The 24,697-nt window shown below is 41.1% G+C and overlaps 1 protein-coding gene and 3 long non-coding RNA genes across 4 annotated transcripts; 2 read left to right on the forward strand and 2 right to left on the reverse strand.

Annotated features, from left to right (window-relative positions):
• The first annotated feature begins 3,526 nt into the window (after window positions 1-3,526).
• On the forward strand, window positions 3,527-4,260 carry LOC144005128 (uncharacterized). The gene is made up of 3 exons (XR_013279505.1): window positions 3,527-3,563; window positions 3,628-3,730; window positions 3,788-4,260. It is a non-coding gene; the product is annotated as an uncharacterized LOC144005128 (long non-coding RNA).
• Window positions 4,261-7,932: 3,672 nt separating this feature from the next.
• On the reverse strand, window positions 7,933-8,747 carry LOC144005448 (uncharacterized). Its single transcript, XR_013279566.1, has 3 exons — window positions 8,694-8,747; window positions 8,349-8,451; window positions 7,933-8,157 (listed from the first exon to the last, which is right to left on the reverse strand). It is a non-coding gene; the product is annotated as an uncharacterized LOC144005448 (long non-coding RNA).
• Window positions 8,748-10,911: 2,164 nt separating this feature from the next.
• Window positions 10,912-18,578, forward strand: LOC144004990 (uncharacterized). The gene is made up of 2 exons (XR_013279479.1): window positions 10,912-11,466; window positions 17,041-18,578. It is a non-coding gene; the product is annotated as an uncharacterized LOC144004990 (long non-coding RNA).
• Window positions 18,579-18,584: 6 nt separating this feature from the next.
• On the reverse strand, window positions 18,585-24,042 carry LOC144004989 (lithostathine-1-beta-like). The gene is made up of 12 exons (XM_077502763.1): window positions 24,004-24,042; window positions 23,894-23,918; window positions 23,695-23,780; window positions 23,463-23,594; window positions 23,228-23,330; window positions 21,880-22,217; window positions 21,262-21,341; window positions 21,055-21,117; window positions 20,934-20,958; window positions 20,738-20,823; window positions 19,127-19,258; window positions 18,585-18,779 (listed from the first exon to the last, which is right to left on the reverse strand). The coding sequence occupies exons 8-12, from the start codon at window positions 21,115-21,117 to the stop codon at window positions 18,669-18,671; spliced, it is 417 nt and encodes a 138-aa protein (XP_077358889.1). The 5' UTR covers window positions 21,262-21,341; window positions 21,880-22,217; window positions 23,228-23,330; window positions 23,463-23,594; window positions 23,695-23,780; window positions 23,894-23,918; window positions 24,004-24,042; the 3' UTR covers window positions 18,585-18,668.
• Between the last annotated feature and the right edge of the window lie 655 nt (window positions 24,043-24,697).

Below are 24,697 nucleotides of genomic sequence, written 5' to 3' on the forward strand. Positions count from 1 at the left end.
AATTCATCCAGAAGTTCATCAACGGTCTCTGCATTTACAGTTGGTGATGCAGCCATTAATTCCATAAACATATTGCTTGTATTCTCATTTATGTACCTTTTTTTAATCGAGACAGTAGTTGTTTGAACTTCTGGGATTGTTTGTAATTCAAAAACACACAGGAATGATCTGAAATAGCCAGATCTTTCACCTCAACAGATAAAATGTCAACACCTTTAGAGATGACGAGATCAAGAATGTGACCTTGATTGTGTGTTGGACCTTTTACATGTTGTGAGAGACCAAAAGTATCAAGTATATTACAAAATTCTTTGGTATTTTTATCCAAATTGTTGTCAACATGAATGTTAAAGTCTCCAGTTAAGACCAGATAATCATAGTCGGTACAAATTACTGACAGCATTTCTTCAAATTCCTCCATGAATCTGCCTTTTTGTTTTGGAGGTCTATAAATTATGACAATGACGATGTTTGGTTCACCTTTTACCAAAAGACTAAGATATTCAAATGAATTAAAGCTTCCCAATGAAATTTCTTTACACTGAAATAGAGATTTAAAAATGGCAGCAAGTCCACCACCTTTTTTGCCATTACGACATTTGTTCATGAAACAAAAATTTGTTGGTGTTGCCTCATTGAGAACCGTGTTGCAGGAACCTTCTGTTAGCCATGTTTCACTGAGGAGAAATAAGTCAAGATCATATGTCATAATAATGTCATGAATCAACAATGATTTGTTAACTAGTGATCTTGTATTTAGTAGCGCTAGTCTCACAGTGGCAATCGGAGACGCTGGTTTAGTCAGAGGTTCACAAGCTATACTGACTAGGTTTGTAGCTTCTGACTTATTTCTTCTCATTTCTTTTGCCAACTTTCTATTTCTTGTAATCACAGGAATGCTACAAGCTTCCTTGGGTCCTGACTTATTCTGGGAACACACGTTTTTTATATTGTATATGTAGTCTGGACCCAAAACATATCAGACCGAGCTGTAGTTGAGATTCTCCATAGCCAAAGATGGAGGTCGGCGGGTGGGGAGCTGTATGCTGAGGCTTGGTGGAGTCAGACGATTAGTGGATAGCTGAATGTGGCGTCTTGGGGGGAGCATGGGCGAACCGTCATCAGCAGGCAGCTGCCTGGAGAGACTTTTATTTAGCTGTATGGAGAGATTGACCAGATTGCTCAACCTGTTGGTGAGACTCGCTGGCGAGTCAGTCATCGGGTCATTCGGGGGCGGTGCACAGCGCGGGGGTGCATCCGGCAGTGAATCCGGTAGTGGCACTGTCTGGCAGGCGTTGCTTGGGGGCGATGAACAGCGCAGGGGTGCATCTGGTAGTGAAACTGGTGGTGGTGGTCGTGGTGGTGTTTGGCAGGTGTCGTTCGGGAGCAGGGGAGCTGGATGTTCGGTGTTTGGAGTGTGGGCAGGTGAGGACAAATCAATCTGTTCTGAAGGGCAGGGAGTGCAAGATAGTGAGCCAGCCTCACCAGATCCTCTTCTTATCGGTTGTTGTGTTTCATGTCCTTTGTTTTGGGAACATAGCGTCCAGTGACGCACGCTATGGAAGATGTTGGCTGTCAGTAATCTGACTCCCTGCTTATTGAGATAAATCCCATTGCGTTGGAAAAGATGGCGACGTTCACAAAACAGAAAAATTGTCAATAAAGTTCACTGAGTAAGAAGCACAGATGCTTTTCAGCCATCTCGAGAGTGACATAATCCGACTGAAACGCTCATCACCTGGTCGGACAGTAGGCAAAGGACCACTCAGAAAAACCTCTGCGTTTAGGCATATTATCTTGTGTAGAAGGGTAATAAAGTCTTGCTTCAGTATCTCCGACTGTTTTTTCAACACATCGAATGCTCCTGTGTGAATCACAATCGATCTCACAGTCGGGTAGTCAGTAGCAATCTTGTCGACTTTTTCAGAAATGTCCAGCACCATGTCATTAGCAAAACACAGAACTTTTGTGTTTTTTCTGCTGCACAGACGTTTAACACCAAACAAGGCTTTGTCGCCTATTATCAGTGTTTGTGTTTCAGTAGCTGAACGGATTTGCTGAGGAGGTCCGGTTTCATACCTTTGACTGGTGCTGTGATCCCCCGAGGCTTGCTGGCTCGGCGACAGCACGGCAAACCTGTTTCTCAGTTCGATATCAGTATTTTGTCTTCGTCGGCCAAGAGACGGTTTCCTTTTTCTTGCTGGTACCAACGTCCAAGACTGATTTCTTGGGGTTGAGGTAGCCTTTTGCATAGGTCGACGTGTTTCCTCAGGCATTAGTTGGCGGTCAGGTCCAGCTGTTGGGCGACGACTCCTCAGTTTTGGCTTTGCTCCCAGCACATTCCACAGAGGGTCGGTGGATGGAGCTAGCTGTTTGTTAGCATGCTCATGACCACCGTTTGGAGACATTGGCAGTGTGGTGTCATTCCACGATTTTCCATTCACCTCCACAAACATTTCAAGGCGGTGCATTCTTGTATCCAGCACTGTCATCTTCTGAAGAAGTTTGTCGTATTCATTGGTCGAGATGGAAGGCATCATTCGTCCAGCCATGCTGCTAGTAGCAGTCGCGTGCTGATTAGCAGGCCGTGCTCACGTTATCGTGAGGAGTTTCCAAAAAAAAAAAAAAAAAAAATGTTGAAAAATGCGCCCAGCTGGTTGTATCTACCAAACAAAAAGGTAGTACAGCCACATCGAGGCAAATGTCCAGGAAAAATCCCAGAAAAAGAAAGAAAAAAAGAAGTTATCAGCTGAAAGAATGCAAAGCAAAGCAGGAGCAGAGCAGATTGCGTCTACACACTAGGAAAGCAGGAAGCGAAAAGAAGAATGAGAGAGCACCAAGTCTGGGTGGTTCTGTGTACACCATTGCCCCAATAGCAGACCAAACCAAGGTGAAACATGTTCACCGGACCCTGCTTAAGGCAGTGGTTGGAGCTGATTGCCCAGTTGAGGCCCCGGTCTCAGTGTCACCTACTGATGTACCGCACATAGAAGATGACTCGTGGCCTGAGGATGCCCTCTTTGTTTTAACAAGTGGAGCTCCTCAGGTGGGGCCTTCTCAAATGGAGGCAGCTGGGCCTGTCCCTAACCTGGTACCTTCCTCTCATCCAGGTCTGGAACAACACTTTACACAAATGTCTTTACCAGGTGAATCACGGGCACCATTGACCGTTGACCCCACTAGTAGTCAGAGGATTCTACGTCGTACTATTCGTGCCACAGCTGGACGTCATGCAAATGTGCATCATCTCCCTCGGTCGGCCCAGACACGGGAAGCAGCAACCTCTTCGGGGGTGGCAGCCAATGGGCAGTCAGCTCTGTTTAGACCCTGGAGCTAGACAATGTTTTATCGTCGGGGCGACGACACAAAAAGGGGGGGCATAATGTGACAAGGTGATTGATCTCACCTGCACTGATTTAAAATGATCCTCTATTGGTTAGTCCACTTCAACGTTGACTATAAAAACTGGTAGATTACTATCTTGCGGACTGACTCTTTGGTGTGGAGGCCCGCCCACTTCCGGGTCTTGCCATCCTCGGCGTTTGTTGCGATGTCTGCCTCAGGTAAGTTAGCGAGCGTGTTATTGATCGCTTTATTGGTGCGATACATTTTTGTTCTTTTTGGTAGATTTTGCATGCCTGGTTTACCAGAACTCTCCTCCCTGCCCTGCCTTGCGGTCTTCATTGAGACTGTCTGCGTGAAATGTTGCCTTCTCCTGCGGGTGCTGCTGGTAGGTGGATTTTATTGTATTTGTAGAATTTGATATTAATCGTTAACCTTGTGACAGGGACGGGCGTGTTGTGGGGAGCAGACGGACATCGCCGTTAGACCGCGGCTGCTTTGCTTTGCTTGCTGTTGCTGTGCTGTTTAAAATCTTTTACTACTGTGTGAACCCTCGCCGTCGGGAGCGCGGCTGATCCCCGTGGTGCCGCACCGCCTTCTCTTCCTCCTGGGAAAGCCTGCTTGGCCTCTCGTCGGTGCCAGCCAGCGAACTACACGGTGGTGTCACTAAGACGTTCCGGTTCGGCTGACTCGGCCAGCGACCTGCCTGCGTGGACTGTATTTTAAGAGGATGAGATTTCTTAAAAATATATATTTTAATATTTCCCTATTCGATTGGGGTTAATTTGGGTGGATTGATTTCCTTATTTGTGTTTTTCCTTTTTTATCCAGGCTCAACGGTGGTGGTTCAAGGTGGTGGCGACCGTTTTTTTTTGTGTGCTGTGTCTCCCTGGTTGTGGGTTCACTTTCCCCTCCTTCACTGGCGTGAGTGTGTCACATTTATTGGTGTGTAACTTTTTTTTTATAGGTGTCCCCCCCCCCCGTCAAAGGGCCTTGACACCATTGTTGAGCTCTGGACCAAGTTCATTTGTGAATGAGTGAGTGAACAAAAAAAATAAAATAAAATCGTGCGTGACGTCACCGCCCGGCCCCGTTTGCGACACGCCACTCCCCGCTCTGCGATTGGCTGGAGGGTTGTAAACACTGTCTTTCCACAGAAACGTCCCACTGTTTCCAAAACAAACACAAAATGGCAAAATAGAGGCTTTTTAGGACAAAATCCCCACCAGAAATGAAGACAAGCCCTGATCTGTAAATTGAGAAGTAGTTTGTTTAAATCCTGTATTTAAAAAGCGCCTTTTCCAGAGTGAAACCGGCAGACTCAGTTAACTACCGGTATAGGGATATATATGATTTTATCTTATCTTTGGCACAGTTGCGGTGTAATTTCTTATGAAATACGAATTATTATGGTTGCTATCACAGATGCAACATGCCTGGTTCACTGAAACCTCACCACTCCTTGTGTGCCCGTTGCTCCCCGTTCATGACATCGTCTTTTCCGACTGCTACTTGTACTGACCACGAAACAGTATATATGTTAGTGTTTAAAGATACAGTAACATGAAAAAACAATTTTTTGGAGCTTTTAGCAATGTTAAAATGCTAATTCCTCACCAAAAACATCACCGAAGTGGTGTTTTCCTCTATGAGAAATTCTAGGTCATTCTGCGCTCCAAGCACCAGCCCCTCCCAATACGAGAAAACGAGCGGGTGCTCACTCTGACGTCATCAGGTGCGGACCCACCCCTGTGCAGTCTTGGCGGACTAAACACATGCACACTTGCTCTGATACCTACTTGTACATGCTCATAGGATAGTGACAAAAGTAGCCTTTATCAGGAAACATTCTGTCCAAGTGAATTCAAATTATCCTTCACATTTGCAATGCCAAAGTGCAATGACAATTGGCCATCTTAAATCCCCACTTGCGGCTGACACTTATTTAAACGACAAATACAATTTTTGCACAGTCAAAACTAACTGAATAAATGGTCTAGTGGTGAAGTCGCTCACCCTGTAAGCAGAAGGTCCCAGGTTTGCATCCCACTCAGTCTTTTTTTTCTTCCTCCACTACAATTTCTTGCAGCAAAGGAGCCGTTTTGTTTCAGATGTTTATTGAAGAAATGAACATCCATCCAATTTCCTTAAAGAAGACGTGGTAGCTAATTTGTTTTCAAGTTATATAGGTATTAAATCAAATCACATACTGAATTGAATCATATCATGTCCACCCTTAAAGATCCATGCATTTAGATTCAGTATGTATAGAATCCACCTCATCACAGAAATTCCCATCACTAAAAAAAAAAAAAGTGACTGATACTTACAGATTGCTCCAAAACAGATTGCTATAATTGAAAATGAATGCCAGTTTCATTTTGTTGAGCTTGTTAAAAAAAAATGGACCCTCTTGATACTATAGGTCGTATACAACTGTAGCAATTAATGTTGGGCAGTCATTCTGTTCCATTTTGACACACACCAACAAAAACATTTTATAAATTGAATATGATGGATTTGTTGCAGCCATTCTGTAAGCAAGTTTAAGTTTGAGAAAATATGACACCAACAGAATTCAATGCAGGTTTGTTTTTTAATCACATGTAAGTATGTTGCCAATAACTGAGCATTGTGGAGGAAGAAATGAATTAATCATGAAGAGAAATACAAAGCTGGCCCGTAACTAAAATTCAATATTGTCTTATTGTGTCAGAAGACGGGATGGTAAAAGAATTAGCGGCGGCCGCCGCCATAGACACCGCCATTCCCAGGCAAAGAGCGATGACGACTAAAGCCACGTCCCCCATGGTCGCCACAAAACTTTGCAACTTGGATGCAAACGTATGGGGCCATCTCATCGCAGAGCTCATCCTGCCAAAATCCATCTGAAAGAAATGAACGTTTCAACGTTAAACGTTTTTCTCAACCTCCTCCCACTGAGAAGAAGGCATCCGGAGTCAACTTTCTTCATGACCATACAAATGGACAAAACAACAAAGTGGGTTAAGTATGAAAGCATTATTTTCACAACAATCTTTAATCACTAATTTTACGTACCGCTATCAGAAATCTGTGCACAGTTTCCAGTGCCATCAGGCTCTGCTCCACTAAAAGCCGTGAAATCCACTACGGTACCATCAGTCCAAAATACATCATTATCCTAAGACAAAATTACAATTGAATGAGACACATCTACTGTATACATATACAAAAACTGTCTGATGATATCAATTTTTTACGTCGTGAAAGAGCTTCTCCCCAACACGTGACATGATTTAATCAGAACTTTTGTGAAATGCCAATTATTTTACCCAAACTACATCATAGAGTCCAATCCACGCAACGTCATTACTTCCAATCTTCCGCACCAGTTCAAGAATCAAAGCATTTTCCAGTGCATTGTGGATGGAGACCAGATTTCCACCAAGACTTTTGCAGACTCGCTAAAAGAAAGTAGAGTTAAAAAAAGAAAAGAAAAAAGAAATCACTCATTTTATCAGACAGATGAAAACACATTTTGACTCAGGATCAAAAGCCAGATGAAACACTAATTTTATTAGTAGCACATACACTGATGTAGAACTACATCTACTGTACAATTGTACGGAAGTCGTCTATACCTCTGCATAAAAAAAACGTCCTTTCACGATCTTGATAGACGTAACAGTGAGAGAGAGCCCAAAAGAAACCAGCCCTTAGGACAGGCACTGTCTGCAGGTTATTTGTTGTTGTAAGAAGGAAACAAGACATTTCAATTGAATCTGGTGTGAAGTTTGGACACAACAAAGACATGTACTGTACCAAGTATAATTGAGACGCAGCTACTGTACCAACCTTCGGAATTAGTAGGCTCTTTCCACTGTGAAGAAACATTGTTAAAATAAGACGACAGAACACTGACACAAGACAACAGATCAAAGACATTATTTAAATCAGCAGGAGAGATTTTGCCTTACGGGTTGACTCAACACCCCACTGATCCCGCAAAGGAGGAACAACAACTGAACAAATGCCATCTTTGCAATTATGGAATAATATGTAACATCTGTAACAAATATAGAGTGCTGTATTTACATTTCACTACATTGCAACAAAACAATTACTAAATGCTAACAAGTAAAACGGTATGATGTAAAGTTGTGTGAAGTTACCTCTGCAGTCGCAATTTTTAACGATGAGCAATCCTTTTAAAGGTTGACACACCTCACTGTTACCGGTACCGGTGATGCCAATGTCACATGACACAACGGGCGAGTTTTGACAGCAACTAAGATGTTCATTAAACTGTGCAATTAAAGCTCAACTATCCAAAACAAAGGAGCAACAACAACTTTGACCTGTAGAAGACAGCCTGCTAAGTTCATTTGCAGTTCCTGTACAGTAGGTGGCAGTATACAGCAAAGAGCTCTAATTGGCAGTTGAATTAAAAAGAAAATAAGAAAACAAGACGTAATTCAATGCAGATTTCTTCTTTAATGAACCGTGTACACTTTTTATTGTGTCATCAATGAGGCAAGTGAAGGACGAAAAGAGTTCATCATGAACCGAAATGCAAAGCCATAACTAAAATTTGATATTGTCTTACTGTGTCATCATCATGAGGGAAATACACTGTGTCAGAAAACAGGATGTTTAAAAGGACAAATTAGCGGCGGCCGCCGCCATAGCCGCCGCCATAGCCGCCCATGTGCCAATGGAAAGAGCGACGATGGCTAAATGAACGACCGCCACCATGGTTGCGGCAAAATTTCAAATCTTGGATGCAAACGAATGGCGCCTTCTCGTCGCAGAACTCATCCAGCCAAAATCCATCTGAAAGAGATAAATGGTTAAATATTCATTGTTATCTTTTGACCTCATTTTGCCCATCTCTGACCTGCCCTAACTATCCTCTGCTGATATTTTCTTTCTTAAACTTTTTAGTGCACCACATACATGTGTACAAATAACCTTTCAGTATGACATTATTTTCATAGCAAATTTTAATGACTGATTTTACATACCGCCTGAAAAAATCTGTACACAGTCACCAGTGCCATCAGGCTCTCCTCCATCAAAGGCAGTGAAATCCACAACGGTGCCATCAGTCCATAAGAAGTCATTATTCTGGAAGACAAAGTTAGATTTGAATGAGTCACACCTACTTTCTATATTATATAACATCTGACTGGTGATGCTGCCCAACCTCATTCCTTTTTTTTTTTTCAAGGGAGCATATAATTGTATACAAACTGTTAAGGGAACAACACAAACACATCACCCCCAACATCCAAAACCAACAAAAAGTACTTGTCCCCAACACAAGGGCCATGAATTAATCAGAACTTTGGTACTGTCCAATAATTTACCAAAATTGCATCATAGAGTCCAATCCAGGCTACAACATCATGACCACCCTGACGAACCAGTTCAAGAACAAATGCATTTTCCAGAGCATTGTGGATGGAGTCCAGATTCCCGCCAAGAGTTTTGCAGACTCTCTGATAGAAAGTAGAGTAAAACAATCACATTTGATTCATGAAACAGTTGGGAGGGTATTTTGGACTGTTCAATCAACAGACAAACAGAACACTGATTGTACTCGTAGCACACTGGTTTATAACTATACCACAACTACCTAATACCTCTGCATCTGCAAACGTCCTTTCACGATCTTGATAGATGTAACAGTGAGAGCCCAACAAACTCCAGCCTTTTGGACAGCTATTGTCTGCAGGTTATATGTTTTAAGAAAAAAACAAACACGACATTTCAATGAAATTCAGAAACACTTAAGACATTACGTACTGTATTTGACAAAGTATCACTGGGACACAGTTAACGTACCAACCTTTAAAATTAGAATGTTCATTCCACTGTGAAGAAGCACACTGTTAAAATCTGACTGCAGAAGACTGACCCAAATGAAGACATCAATGGATCAATTAGGGTTGCCAACTTTCTCATCCCAAAATAAGGGACAGGCGCATATGGGCACTCACGCTCGGGAATTAGGTTCCTACTAACAAATTCTGTTATTTTTTCACTGAAAATGAGTGTTTTATGCCAGGATCTCTGTATGGGATAATGAGAGCTGAGCAACTTCATTGTTTGCATCAACCATTCAGTGTATATTCAGTATCCTGAATGGTGACTTGCAGAAGTTAGGTTTATATTTCACTGCGATTGTTTTTTTTTCTTGTGTGCTTTGCTTTCATTTCATTGTTGATGGTTCTGACAACATGATGATGCAGACCAATCTTGGAGTAGCAGCTTGAAAAATATATTACAAAAGAAAATTTATATTCACATTCTTACAAATGAAATCTGCATTTAGAGTTTCTCCAACAAATACTTATGGGTACAATGTTACTTAACACACTGTACTGTAGGTGTGGCAATGCAAGGCTTTTGTTAATTAAAATCCCGTTTGGACCTCGTTCGCTGCATTTCGTGTAAGAACTGAGAAATATTTTACGGGACTTTAGAGGTCCCGTACGGGACATAACAATTGAGCCCAAAATACGGGAAGTCCCGTCTAATACGGGACAGTTGGCAACCCTAGGATCAAGCACAAAGCTAAATACATTTAGACATTTTTAACTTACAGGATAAGTCAGCACCCCACTGATTCCACAAAAGAGGAACAACGAGCGAAGATCAAATGACATCTGTGCAATTATGGAAAAATAGTTCCATTTGAAACAAATATAGAGTGCTATATTTACATTTGGCCATGTTACAACCCCCCAAAAATACTAAATGAAAACAAGGCAAATAGATTTTAAAAAGTACAATTTAAAGTTGTGTGACGTTACCTTTGTAATCGTGGGTTTTGCTGCTTTAGATGAAGACGACAAGTAATTATTTTATAGGTTGGGTTGACAGTCTTGTGTCACTGTTGAATGTACTAATGAAGCCAATGTCACAGTTCTCATGAGGTGAGTTGCGACAACTTGTTCATTAAATTAATTGCGTAATTAAAGTCCAATCATCCAAAACATGAATGCGTGAGCGTGTGTGTGATCCTTACTCCTGTCTCTTAACCTATGTAGATAACATAGCCTGATAAAATAATAAGAAATTAAGACACCAACATAATTTAATGCTGTTTTGTTTTTTAATGAAACTTATACAAATCTGTAGCAATCAACTAAGCATTGTGAAGGAAAAAAAGAGTTCATCATGAACAGAAATAAAAAGCCATAACTAAAATTTGATTTGTCTCATCATGATTAGGGAAATAGATTGAGTCAGAAAACAGGATGGTCAAAGCACATTTTAGCGGCGGCCGCCATAAAGGCCGCCATTCCCAGGCAAAGTGCGACTACGGCTAAAGGCAGAGCCGCCAACATGGTCGCCGCAATAGTTTACATCTTGGATGCAAACATATGGAGCCTTCTCGTCGCAAAGCTCATCCTGCCAAAATCCATCTGAAAGAAATACATGTTTGTTTTACCTCCTTTCCTATCTCTGGCCTGCTCTATACCTATCCTCCACTCATTTTATTTCCTTTTAACTTTTTAATGCACCACATACGTTCAAATCAAGAAAACATGTTTAATAATTATGACAAATGTTATGGAAAATAATTATTTAACATATATTAACATAAGTTTGTACTGTATTGTATTATGGACACCTGGAGTTTGTTTTCTTATGGACTGCTCCTTTTTTGTACATGAAGGAATAACAAAGTGACCTTCACTGATAAGCTTGCTCGGAAAAGACTGCATGTTTCCCTGCCCAGTTGACCCTCCCTTCGCCTCCCAAATTCCTAAAATAATCTTGCTTTCTTCTTTCTGCGCACTCTCTCACAGACCACTATCTTATACACTGCTCTGTTAGACTTGTGTATATTTGAAGCTTCAAATATAAAGAAACCCAAAAGACAAATTGTTTTCCAGACTATTTTATTCATCTCGCCTAACTGCTGAAAATTCCACAACAATTTGGTGTCAGAAGTGGGATGACTGAAGATCCGTCGGTGAACCTCAGGGACGTCGGTGGGTGGCCTCCGGGGTCTAATTCAGACTCCCCTCTACCTCAACAAAAATTCTCGAGACGAGAGGACCGACTCCTTGGGTGGATCCGGTCGACTTCACGTCTATCCAACGAACTCAAAATTTTCACCAGTAGTCGGTGAGATATACATTTTTTAATTTTGTTTTAGTTCAAAATATTTGGAATTTGATTTTGTTCTAATTCAATTGGGTAAGTGAGAATATATATGAATATATTCTAAATTCGTGACCACCAAGTCCTGTCGTCAACGTCTTGGCCAAAGTAGGGTTTTTCCGGGAAACCTGAGGTTCGTAGAGTTGGTCTTAGGATTTTAAGCAGGGGTTTTTGCTTATTAACAACTTGAGGTTGATTCAACTACTGCACTGCAAGAGTGAACTATTTTTGCAGTGTTGGTGGTTATCAACGGGTTTTTTTTCTTTGTGCCTGTAAACAAAGTGATTCACAGAGACGTCTGTGTCTTATTTAATTGTTGATCTCTTGAGATTGCGAAACTCATTTATCTCTTGAGAAAGATACAATTTTGACGGCTGTTCTTATATTGGAAGGAAACTAGAATACTTCTAATGTGAGAAAGCAACTGTAGGGAGGTTTGACTTCCCGAGGGGGGCCAGTTGACGACATGGTGAGGAAATATGGTCTAAATTTTATTGCGAGGTTAAATGTCTAGGATGTCTGAATTTGGGTTTCTAGAAGGGGTATTTAACTTTGAAACAAGTGTCAGAATTGAAAGAAAATTGTAGGACAGAGACTGAAGTGAAAAGTGAAAATGTCGGACCTGAAAGAAATGGAATGTCATATGGAATGTTTGTGTTTGCGGGAAAAGGAAACACAATTCTGCTTGAAAAAGCATGTTCAAGATCAAATGTCTGAGTTGACTGTGGAAGGGAAAAAGAAAGTTGACAATGGGAAAGGAAATGGAAGCAATGACACAGAACACCATGCTGGTCACTCCCTTTGCCCTTATTTTACAGGCACGTGGGACCCTCTCCTCAACTGCGCACCTCCTTTTCCTCCGCCGCAGCAAGTTCCAACTTCGCCTCCTTTCCTGCCGCAGCAAGTTCCAGTCCCACCACCCCTTTCACTGACTCAACCTGCTCCAACCCCACCATGCTTCCCTCAACCCCCTCATGCATACGTGGGGCTAATGCCCACATATGGACCTCACCATGTTCCTGATGCCGCTCCTGGGCCTTCCCCGGCATCCTGGTTGAGTGAAAGCTTGCCTGCCTCCCCTTCCGCACCAGCGGTGACCTCGACCCCTGTTGGCCTTCGCACCCGCTCTCACCAACAGCTCGGCACTCTATAACAGCCCATTAAGGATGAGCCAGAGAGCAAAATTCTCACTGCTCCCATGGTCCAAGTCATGGGTCCCACGGGTGAGGCAGCCTTTGTGTTTCGGCCCTGGACTTATCAAGATATGAAAGACAATCTCCATCATCTCCCTGATATCGCTGATGGAGGGACATTTGCCGCAGCGCTTCTCACCTTTTGCCAGCAGTTTACGCCCACTGTGCCTGAACTGAATCGCCTCCTCATGATGAAATTGGGCCCAACTGATCACATGAAAATCGCCAATTTTGTGACCAGCAATCATCGCCCCGTCAATCCCAGAATGGACCGCCGGCAAAATGCGGACGAGACTGTCGCTGACTATTTCAGTCGCCTGTATAAGGTTTTCAAGGACAACAGTGGACTCACAGAACCAACTGTCATGGAAGCGACACCCAGCCCATGGGAGGTTCACCTCAGTAATGCTTTCCGCAATGGCCTCCTACCTCGACTGGCAGATGCTGTCAACAAATCATGTGTCTGTGTCAATGAGGCTCGCCTCGAAGACATACGCCGCCATGCCCTTTATGCCCAAGATTGCATGGCCAGAAACAAGGAGAAGGAGGAAAAAAACATCACAAAGATGTCACCTACAAGGCCCAACTCACAATGATGAATGCGCTGACACCGCAAATTCAGCCAGCTCAAGGTGGGCAATCCGCAGGGAAGAAGAGGTCGCAAAAGAAAGGACAGTTTACACGAGACAATAGCTGTTTCATCTGCGGCAGCATGGATCATTGAGCCAAGAAATGCCCCAAGAGGACCCGAGACAAGCGGCGTGGTGGACGAGGTGGATGGGGGTCCCAAGAGCATGGTCAACCCCAGTACTGTCAGCAGTCTGAACGGCAGTCCCAGTCCGACTGAGGGCGCGAGGGAGAGGGGGAGGTGCGGTCGATGGAGACGGAACCTCTGCCTACAGCAGCTGAAAAGGGAAGTGACAAGTGACACACATACACTTATCACAGAGACAATCCAGAGACTTGAACAACAAACTATGCTACCGATAGAGACTTATCTTAATTATAATCCAGAAGCCTTTAAAAAATGTCCATCGATGGTTTTGAATGTTTTGGGAAAAGATATTACATTCCTTGTGGACTCAGGTGCCACACATTCAGTTGTTAAAGAATCCGACCTGCCTGGCTGTCAAATGTCCGGCCGATTTGTGTACTTTGTTGGTGCTGCGGGGATTACAGTGAAGGAAAGGTTCACAAAACCACTAAGGGTAATTGACCAAGGGGACGTTGACAACCCAATTTGTTCCTCTTTAAAACATAGTTTTTTGCTATCTATGGTCTGTCCAGTGAACCTGTTGGGAAGAGAATTGATGCTCGCTCTGGGCCTCAATCTAATCTCAACATCGGATGGCCTGAAGGTTACTAGGTCTGCGTGTTCCCTAGTTTCCTTCCCAAATTCTGCCACGAGCTCATTGTATGTTTATCAATGGCTCATTCCACAATCTACTGCGTCTAAATTGCTGGCCCGAGCGCGAACAGTAGTATCGTCACGGGCTGATTTTATGCCGATTCATTCCCTTCACTGTACTGCCCATGTGGTTCGGGGCCCCGATTGTGATTATGAGCAGGAGTTTTTTTCTGCTGTTGATGATCATCTTATGTTGTATATCTTTTATTGGAATTCCATGCGCAGCGCTATCTCTGTCTCTCTTACACACCCACACAACTCAAATTTTAGTTGGAGCCAGGCCACACATTTCACTCTCAAAAACATATATAAGTGATTGATAAGTGGGGGGATCTGAGTCCTTGGATTAAACACTGTGAAGCCATCACAGATTGGACACACACACACACACACACACTCCTTTGATTATGCATTTATGATGTTTTCAAAGTGACACATACCATATATACACCTGCTGTCAGGTCTCCCTATCTAATAGAGGATGCTGACGGCTTAAACATTAACACTTTTTTTTTGTGTTTTTGTTTGTTTGTTTGGTTTTTGCACTCACACCCTACACAGATTTGTCCCAACTCCCTCCTCCTTTGGCTGAAATACTTGTTACTCTCTGAGCCTCTTACAAATATGTTGGATTAAAAAAAAAAAAAAAGAGGCTGAACCCATTTAGATTAAGCCCAAATCTGATTTTTGACCGAAATTTGGTGAAACTAAAGCCATTGGAGGAATCCTATTTATTCTTATTTTATATATTTATTTTTTTTGCCCTGCGATTGGCTGGCAACCAGTTCAGGGTGTATCCCGCCTACTGCCCAAAGCCAGCTGAGATAGGCTCCAGCACCCCCCGCAACAATTGTGTGAATGAGCGGTCAACAAAATGGATGGATGATTTTTTTTGTTTTTCTTTCTTTTTTTTTTTTTTTTTTTTGCTGGAAACAGGAGTTTATCGTTTTGTGTCCTGATTTTTGGTTGTGGACACCCATGTTTTTTGTAAAGCAAATTTGTGACGTGCTCGCCCCCCAGCGAACAGTGATTGATTTAAGGTTTCCGCGTTGTTAGTGTTGCGGTTTATATAGATTATTTATAGTGTTGAATCCTATAAATTATTTATTTAGGCCGTTAATGAGTGTAGGGGCTGTATGACCTTTGTCCTATTTGTAAGAATATGGTGATAAGCTTATATTTTTATATATATATATATTTTTTTTTAATCAAAATTGGACCCAGTAGCTGCGGGTCCTCCAAAATTTTTGTGAGCTGTCGCTGTTGCCGAAAAAGTATTAACTGTATCCAGGGATATAGTAGGCTATTTGCCTCTTATATTTTTGATACTATATGTAGTTTTATTTATTCTTATGGAGCAGAAAACCTCCCATTTGTCTGCCTCCGGGTATCTTAGGTACCACATATGCCATTTGGACATGCCAAATTTTGAAGTAAAACGGTGCACCAATCTAAATCCTGCCTCTCTTTTGCCCTTGCCTGACAACTGTGAACGACATGACTGCTTCACTGAATTTTATTTATTTATTTTTTGTAGGCCTATTTATCTGACTTGACAGAAATATTATTTGCTAACCCTGACTTAAGTTTATATGTTGATAGCTCTGCTTTTTGTGATGCTTTCGGCACTAACCGTGTTGGTTTTTCTGTTGTTTTTGATTTTGCTGTGGAGCGGTCTGGCCCTCTTCCATGTCACCTCTCAGCACAGGCAGCGGAGCTCATCGCACTGACTGAGGCTTGTCGTTTGGCTAAAGACAAGTCTGTTATTATTTATACAGATCCCAGGTATGCATTTGGTGTGGTACACGATTTCGGGGCTCTATCCTCAACCACTCTCTGATTGCTGAGCTCCTTGAGGCCATTTTATTGCCATCCTCCATTGCGGTTTGCAAATGTACTGCACATACTAATCGTTTTGACCCTGTTTCATTGGGAAATGCCTCTGCTGATGTGGCTGCCAAAAGTGCTGCATCTAAACCATCTACCTATACCTATCCTGTTTTGTTGGCATCCCCTGTTATATCTGATTCGGTTGCATCACTGCATGACATGCAACAGTTTGCTATACTAAGTGAAAAGAATCTGTGGAAATCTTCAGGGGCACATTTTGAAGTCGCTATTAAAATTTGGCTGGGCCCAAATGGCAATCCTTGCCTTCCGAAGCATTTTTTCCCTTATTTTGCTAAATTGACACATGGTTTGGATCATGCGTCAAAAGGGGGGATGTTATCTGCAGTTGATACATATTGGTTTACAAAGGGTTTTACCACTGTTGCGCAAAAATATTGTGAAGCCTGTCTGATTTGTGCTACGCAGAATGTAGGTCGAGGGGTTAAACTTCCACAGTTAGCTGCACATCCACCACCTACACGGCCATTTGAACATCTTATGATGGACTTCATTGAGCTCACACCATCAGAGGGGAAAAGACACTGTTTGGTGATGGTTGACATGTGGTCCAAATGGGTTGAGGCCTTTCCTACATCAGCACAAACTGCGAACGCAGTGGCAAAAGCCTTGTTAAGAGAAATCATTCCCAGATGGGGAATTCCCACAAAAATTTCTAATGATAGTGGCACTCATTTTGCAAACGAGGCCATTAAGCAGGTGGGAGATTATCTGGGTGACAAAACACTGTTCATATCACCCAGCCAGCGGGGGCGCTGTTGAGAGAGAAAATGGCACACTTAAAAATAAACTAGCAAAGTGCTGTGAGGAAACAGGCCTTCCATGGACGAAGGCTCTGCCTATTGTGTTGATGTACATGCGAATGAGGAAGCGGACCCGCTCCAAGCTCAGCCCTTTTGAAGTGCTCTTCGCCACCCCGCCTCATGTTGGTCTGGAACCGCCGAATAAACCTCCGCCGTCTACAACATTGTGCGAAGATGCCATGTTGTCATATTATACTAATCTGTCCTCTGCTTTGTTTAATGTCAGACACCAGGTGGCAGCTGCACTCCCGACTCCGGCATTGGGCCCGCTGCACACCTTCCAACCCGGGGACTACGTGTTGGTGAAGGATTTCCGTAGAAAGAATTGGCAGTCCAGAAGGTGGCAAGGTCCCTACCAGGTCCTCCTCACGACACAGACAGCGGTGAAGGTTGCTGTGAGGGCCACCTGGGTCCACGTAAGCCACTGCAAACTGGTTTCATCCATGCCGACGTTGGCTTAGCCCGACATCGGCTAGGGGTGTCATCTCCAGTGGCTGTCCAGCGCTCTCAAAGAAGGCGTGGCGTGCCAAGCCACCACCCTACATTGTAGACAAGGTGTTCTCAACGGGCCCGAGGCTACATGTCGCAAATCACGTTTCAGCTCCTGTCAGGGATTCACCACCTGACAGCAAAAGACACCTCAGCGTGCATTACATCTACAGCTGCTAGTCAAGGGGGTGTGTGTAAAGTCATTGGTGAGACTTGTTATACATTTGTTTCTGACCATACTGGCTCTGGCCATACTATTCAGTTAGCGCTTTAGAATTTGACTTCTCTTCAACAGTATGTCCGTCGGAAGAGCCCAGGTGCCTCTCCTTCTTTTGACCCTTTTAGTTGGCTTACATCTGGCCCCTGGTATGCTATTATGTTGAAGGTGTTGGCTCCGCTCCTTGCCATTGGGATTGTGCTCTGCTGCTTTATTACGTGCCTCCTTCCGTTAATTAGGTCCTTTGTCTCCAATTCTATTGCAACTACTATGGCTGCGAATCAAGTTGTGTCCCCCAGTGTTGAGGTCTATGATTTTCCGTTTCCGCTCCCTGATGACCTTTCCGATGATGATTCTGTTTGCTAAGCTTGGGTGGCCGTCGTTGCCGTCCCGATATCGGTGGCCTTGCTTCGCCCTCTCAAATATTTTCTTTGTTTTATTGTGTATCTATTTTGTTTTGTTTTTTATCTTGTTTTGTTTCGTTTTGCCGGTTATTATTGTGCTTTTGTTTTATGGTTTTGTTTTGTTGGCTTGTATCCTTTGTTCCACCCCCCCTGTTTTTTTTGCCATATTATTCAGGTGGATCTGTCCTCCGAAAAAATAGCATTTTTTTAGAGGTGGTTGATGAAGGTTTCCCTTAATCCATGACTGGGGTGGGAAGCTGGATAGTTGTTTTTTTTCGCCTTGTCTTTCTTGTCTTCTTATTTTAATGGATCAATGAATGATCCAAAGGGGGGAATGTTATGGAAAATAATTATTTAACATATATTAACATAAGTTTGTACTGTATTGTATTATGGACACCTGGAGTTTGTTTTCTTATGGACTGCTCCTTTTTTGTACATGAAGGAATAACAAAGTGACCTTCACTGATAAGCTTGCTCGGAAAAGACTGCATGTTTCCCTGCCCAGTTGACCCTCCCTTCGCCTCCCAAATTCCTAAAATAATCTTGCTTTCTTCTTTCTGCGCACTCTCTCACAGACCACTATCTTATACACTGCTCTGTTAGACTTGTGTATATTTGAAGCTTCAAATATAAAGAAACCCAAAAGACAAATTGTTTTCCAGACTATTTTATTCATCTCGCCTAACTGCTGAAAATTCCACAACACAGCATTATTTTCATAGCAAATTTTAATGACTGATTTTACATACCACCTGAAAAAATCTGTACACAGTTTCCAGTGCCATCAGGCTCTCCTCCATCAAAGGCAGTGAAATCCACAACGGTGCCATCGGTCCATAAGAAGTCATTATTCTGGAAGACAAAGTTAGATTTGAATAAGTCACACCTACTTTCTATATTATATAACATATGATTGACGATAATGCCCAACCTCATTCTTTTTTTTCAAGGGAACATATACAAACTGTTAAGAGAACGACACAAACCCGCAACATCCCAAACCGGTTCAGTTTGTGAGGATGGTTAAAAGATTAAGTACTTTTTGATCTGAGCATGTCGATGGAGTGTTTTTGAGACGCCTGATAACAGTTTTTAAAATAATGAAAAAAGAAAAATGCATAAAAGAGTAATTAAAAGTATTTCTCCCATACACAAGGGACATTAATTAATCAGAACATTTGTACTGTCCAATAATTTACCAAAACTTCATCATAGATTCCAATCCAGGTTGCATCATCATTACCACCCTGCCGAATCAATTCAAGAACGAATGCATTTTCCAGGGCACTGTGGATGGAGACCAGATTCCCACCAAGAGTTTTGCAGACTCTCTGAAAGACAATAAACTCAACTCAATTATATTTATAAAGCGCCTTAAGAACAGGCATTGCTGTCTACAAAGTGCTGTACATAAACATAAATATCAGTTTTACAGTAAACAAGAACAAAGCAAACATTTTGAAGTGCAATACAATTTTTTTTCAAGTAAATACATTTTAAATCAGTTAATAATTATGAAGATAAGAAGATAAATAAATACATAAATAGGTAGACTAAAACTCACACACCACAAAACACCAGGAACAAGTCTCATGGTGGACCAAAAGCCAAATAAAATAAAAATAATAAAATTAACTCATTCACTGCCAGTCATTTTAGAAAATTTTAGAAAATTTTCAATACTCACGTGATATTCCATTCAATAATTATATATAAACCGAATCTACCAAATAACAGAATAGACTCCCTACTTTTTGCCCCGTCCCGTTCTTTTATAATTGACAGTAGAAAAATGTAGGTTTGCCAAAATACAGCCATTTCTCCCATGGACTCTGAAACTGTGTTTATTTCCTATAAAATGGGGCAATGATGTCATCTACCGGTGGTTGGGCATCAGTAAAGTTGTTTCCAAGTTTGATATTTACAGTGGAGCATAATCAGATTCGCCCCTATTTAGCACCGCTCTAAAAAATACAATTGACAAGTATACTTGTCAAAGGCAGTGAATGTGAAAATAAAGTCAAACAACGATTTATTAATCGTTGATTGTTTGATACATCATACAGTTGGTAGGACATTTTGACTATAGACCAGGGGTGTCAAACTCATGTTAGCTCAGGGGCCGCATAGAGGAAAATATTTTATCAAGTGGGCCGCATCGGGCAAAAACGTTATATAACTTAAAAACGTTGTCCGTCATTTATACGCAAATTTTCGTGGACCAGCCCTAAATTACGAACTGTCATCATATTGTTCCGAAAAATAACACAAATGCAAATGGAACGCGGCAACAATTTGGCGGTACACGTTCCGGACGTGTTAAATCTACCTGCTTTGCATATATATTGTTCCCAGAATGCATTGCGGGGCGCAGCTAATGAGGTTATAAGGAGGTTAATCCTTGTCCTATTTAACACATTTATGTTGGTCTATGATTTTAAAAAAATAATAATAATGATGATAATTTAACAAACTGTAACTATAAGTTGTGTTTAAAATAATGACATCCAGGACGATTCCCCCGTACAAGTTGCATTGCTCATCTGAGGACTGCTTGTGAATGTTCAAATTTATTATGTTTTGATTGTCGACGGCTGATTAATTAGTCCAACATTACAATTTTATTCAATTTTTTTACTTTACAAAATCATCTCCCGGGCCGGATTAAACCCCTTTGCGGGCCTGATCCAGCCCGCGGGCCATATGTTTGACACAACTGCTCAAGACCAAAGTGTTCAATCAACAGATAAACACTGATTGTACTAGTTGTACATACACTGGTTTAAAATTCTACCTACTACAGCCTATACCTCTGCATCTGCAAACGTCCTTTCATGATCTTGATAGATGTAACAGTGAGAGCCCAACAAACTCCAGCCTTTTGGACAACTATCGTCTGCAGGTTATATTTTTTAAGAAGAAAAACAAGACATTTGAAATGAAATTCAGACACAGCTGAGACATATGTATTTCACAAAGTATCACTGAGACAGATACTGCACCAACCTCTGAAATTGGAATGTTGTTTCCACTGTGAAGAAGCAAATTGTTAAAATCAGACCCAAACAAAGACGCCAATGGATCAAACACAATATATCCATTTAAGTGAGCGGACATTTTGACTTACGGGTTGAGTCAACACTCCACTTATCCCACAAAGAAGGAACAATGACCAAAGAGCAAATACCATCTATGCAAGTAAGAAAAAAAATCTTATTTGTAACAAATATAGAAGGCTGTACTTACATTTGACAACATTGCAACAAAAACATTAGTAAATGATCACAAGGCAAACATAGTTTAAAAAGTACAATGTAAAGTTGTGCGAAGTTACCTTTGCAGTTGCGAGTTTTGCTGCAGAGGAGAACGACAACGAGCAATCCTTTTATAGGTTGGGTTGACAGTCTTGTGTCACTGTTGAATGTACCAGAGATGTCTCAGGTCACATCAGGTGAATTTTTACAACACCTATGTGTAATTAAAGTCCAATCATCCAAAACACAGAAGCACTAGTTTCGCAGTTAAGGCCTACATCTGAAAAGTACCGCCCGCCACTGATATATATAGATAACCTGCCGACTCCATTTGCAGTTCCTGTACAGTAGGTGGCAGTATTTACCAAAGAGCCATTAGTGTTAGGTTTTGTGTTGAAGTGGGTGCAAGCACAGGGAAGCAAAGTGGCCAAGCAAGTCAGGATTTAAAAAAAGTTTATTATCAAAACAATAAAAGGGCAAAAAAAGGTACTATGGTTGACTTCCCCTTTAAAAGTTTTATTGACAATGTGTTGACAGTAAAGACCACAAGTTAAATAAATATATTTTTTTCTTTAAAGCGGAAGTCGAGTCAAAAATGTTCTTAACACTACTATGTTCAATGTGGTCCCATAAATCTAAATTAGGTGTTTTGATAATATTGTGTTTGTGGAATATGACTTTTAAGCAGCAAAACCCACCTGTTTGCCACTTTTTGTCGACTGGAAATGACATCACGGATGCTCAGGGCTCAGGACCAATCACGGCTCAGCTTGCAAACGTCACATGGCCAAACTCAGAAAACAGGTGACCTAACTCAAATCTGATATTGCCTCATTGTGCCATCATGATTCGGGAAATACATTGTGACAGAAGACAGGATGGACAGATTAGCGTCCGGCGGCGCCAGTCGAAGCCCAAAACCGAGAGCCACTTTGTCGAAAGCCAGAGCCGCCACCATGTTCGCCGCAAAAATTCACATCTTGGATACAAACGTATGGGGCCATCTCATCGCAGAGCTCATCCTGCCAAAATCCATCTGAAAGAAATATTAAATGTTTAACTTCTTTGCCTCTTTGACTATGTCTGACCCACTCTGTCAAATCCCCAGTGATATATATGTATAACAGGGGTGTTCAAACTACGGCCATTTGCGGCCCGCCGTCCATTTTTTAGTGGCCCGCGACATATGCTAAAAATGGCATTTGACTCAGTTTAAATAAAATTTAAAAAAAAAATGTTTGAAGATGGTCAAAGTAAGAAGGGAGGATATCAAAAAACAGTTGATATTAAAGTTTATTTTAGTTAACTAAAACTAACGAAATGAACTAAAATTCAAAAAACAATTTCATTAACGAAATAAAATTAAAACAAAAATGCTTTTTAAAAAATTTTATGTTTACAAAACTAACTAAAACTATAATTATAGCAAAAATGTCCGTTGTTTTAGTCTTTGGTTTGATTTGTAGTATATTTATTTTGATATCAACCGGAATAATGACGTTTGAAAGTATATCACACGTCATCAAGTGACGGCAGCCAATAGAAAAGCACCTTCTGATGACGTTGCTTACATGGTGTTTTTTAAATATTGCGCACAAGTAATACAGTTAAAAATAATAATAATAATAATACTAATACTGAAACTAACTAAAACTAAGCAGTTATTAAAGAACTAAAACTAACAAAAACTAACAGAACCATCCTGAAAACTAATAAAAACTAACTAAAATGAAAAATTCCAAAACTCTAATAACCCTACTGTCATATATTACAAATAAAATGGTTTATAGACTGTAGCATTTTTCTAAATATGCAAAAGCACAAATAAATTATTTGTACAATTTTTAAGACTAAACAAAATTCCTCTTCATAACATTATGTGGCCCTTGCGCCCTTCTGATTTTCTGTATATGGCCCTCAAATGAAAAAGTTTGGACACCCCTGATGTATAATGTTAAAATAATAACAATAATAATAATACTAATAAAGAATAAATGTTTGACTGCATTATTTTCATAGCAAACTTTAATCACTGATTTTGCATACCGCTTTGAGAAATCTGCACACAATTGCCACTGTCATCAGGCTCTCCTCCACCAAAAGCAGTGAAATCCACAACGGTGCCATCAGTCCAAAAAAAGTCATTATCCTGAAAGACAAAGTTACATTTGAATGAGTCACATCACAACTTAACTGACTGATGTTGACACCTCATTCCTTCTTTTCAAGGGAATGGAAAATATATAAAAAAAAATTTAAAAAAAAGTGGCCAATGCTTTACCGAAATTGCATTATGGAGTCCAACCCAGACTTGGACATCATTACCACCCTGCCGAATCAGTTCAAGAACGAATGCATTTTCCACTACATTATGTATGGAGACAAGATTTGCACCAAGAATTTTGCAGAATCTCTGGGAGAAAGTAGAGTAAAACAAAGGTTATCTCATTTGAATATATAGTTGGCAGGACATTTTGATTCTGGACCAAAAGGTTTCAATTATACTATTATACCTCTGCATCTGCAAATGTCCTTTCACGAGCTTGATCGATGTAACAGTGAGAGCCCAAAAGAGACCATCCCTTAGGACAGCTTCTGTCTGCAGGTTATTTGTTGTTTTAAGAAGAAAACAAGATATTTCAATCAAACCTCTAATGAAATCCAGATGCAACTAACTGTATTTGACAAAGCAACAAGGGTATCTCTACCAACCGTTGAAATGAGAACGCTTTTTCCGCTGTGAAGTAGCATATTAACATCAGACTGCAGAACACTGACTCAAACACAATAGTAAATATATGTACTGAGCCATTTTGACTTACGCATTGACTCAAAACTCCACTTGTCCCACAAAGGAGGAGCAATAAACGAAGAGCGAAGGCCACATGCGCAATTATGGAAAAATATTTCATATTTGTAACAAATAGAGATTTACAATTAACTGTGTTGCAAAAACAAAACAAAGAAAACAGTAAATAATAAAGCAAACGGAGTTCAAAAAGTATGACGTAAAGTTGTGTGAAGTTACCTTTGCTGTTAAAAGTTGGCTGCTGACAACAACGAAACCAAGTCATCCTTTAATAGCTTGGGTTGACACTCCTCTGTCGCTGTTAACCAGTACCAGTGATGCCAATGTCACATGACACACCAGGTGAGTTTTGGTAACAACTACGACATTCATTAAATTGTGTCATTAAAGTCCAATTATCCAAAACAAAGAAACACTGTGTGGGTGGCAAGGCCTGACCGATTGATAACAACATAGCCTGCCAAGTTCCTTTGCAGTTCCTGAACAGTAGGTGGCGGTATGCACCAATGAGCTCTCATCTGCCATTCAACTAAGAATAAGAAACACCCACACATCAAAATAAACGATTACTGTTGACACGGAGACAGACTTTTATAAATAGGGGGGGCAAGGATACTTCATCCAAAGATGATGCCAAATTTGTTTTCATGAAAATTAATTTCAATCGGAGTCTCTAAATGTTCAAATATATTTCAGTACATATTAAG

This window comes from Festucalex cinctus, chromosome 17 (assembly GCF_051991245.1).
Source record: "Festucalex cinctus isolate MCC-2025b chromosome 17, RoL_Fcin_1.0, whole genome shotgun sequence".
In the NCBI taxonomy this organism is placed as follows: Eukaryota; Metazoa; Chordata; class Actinopteri; order Syngnathiformes; family Syngnathidae; genus Festucalex; species Festucalex cinctus.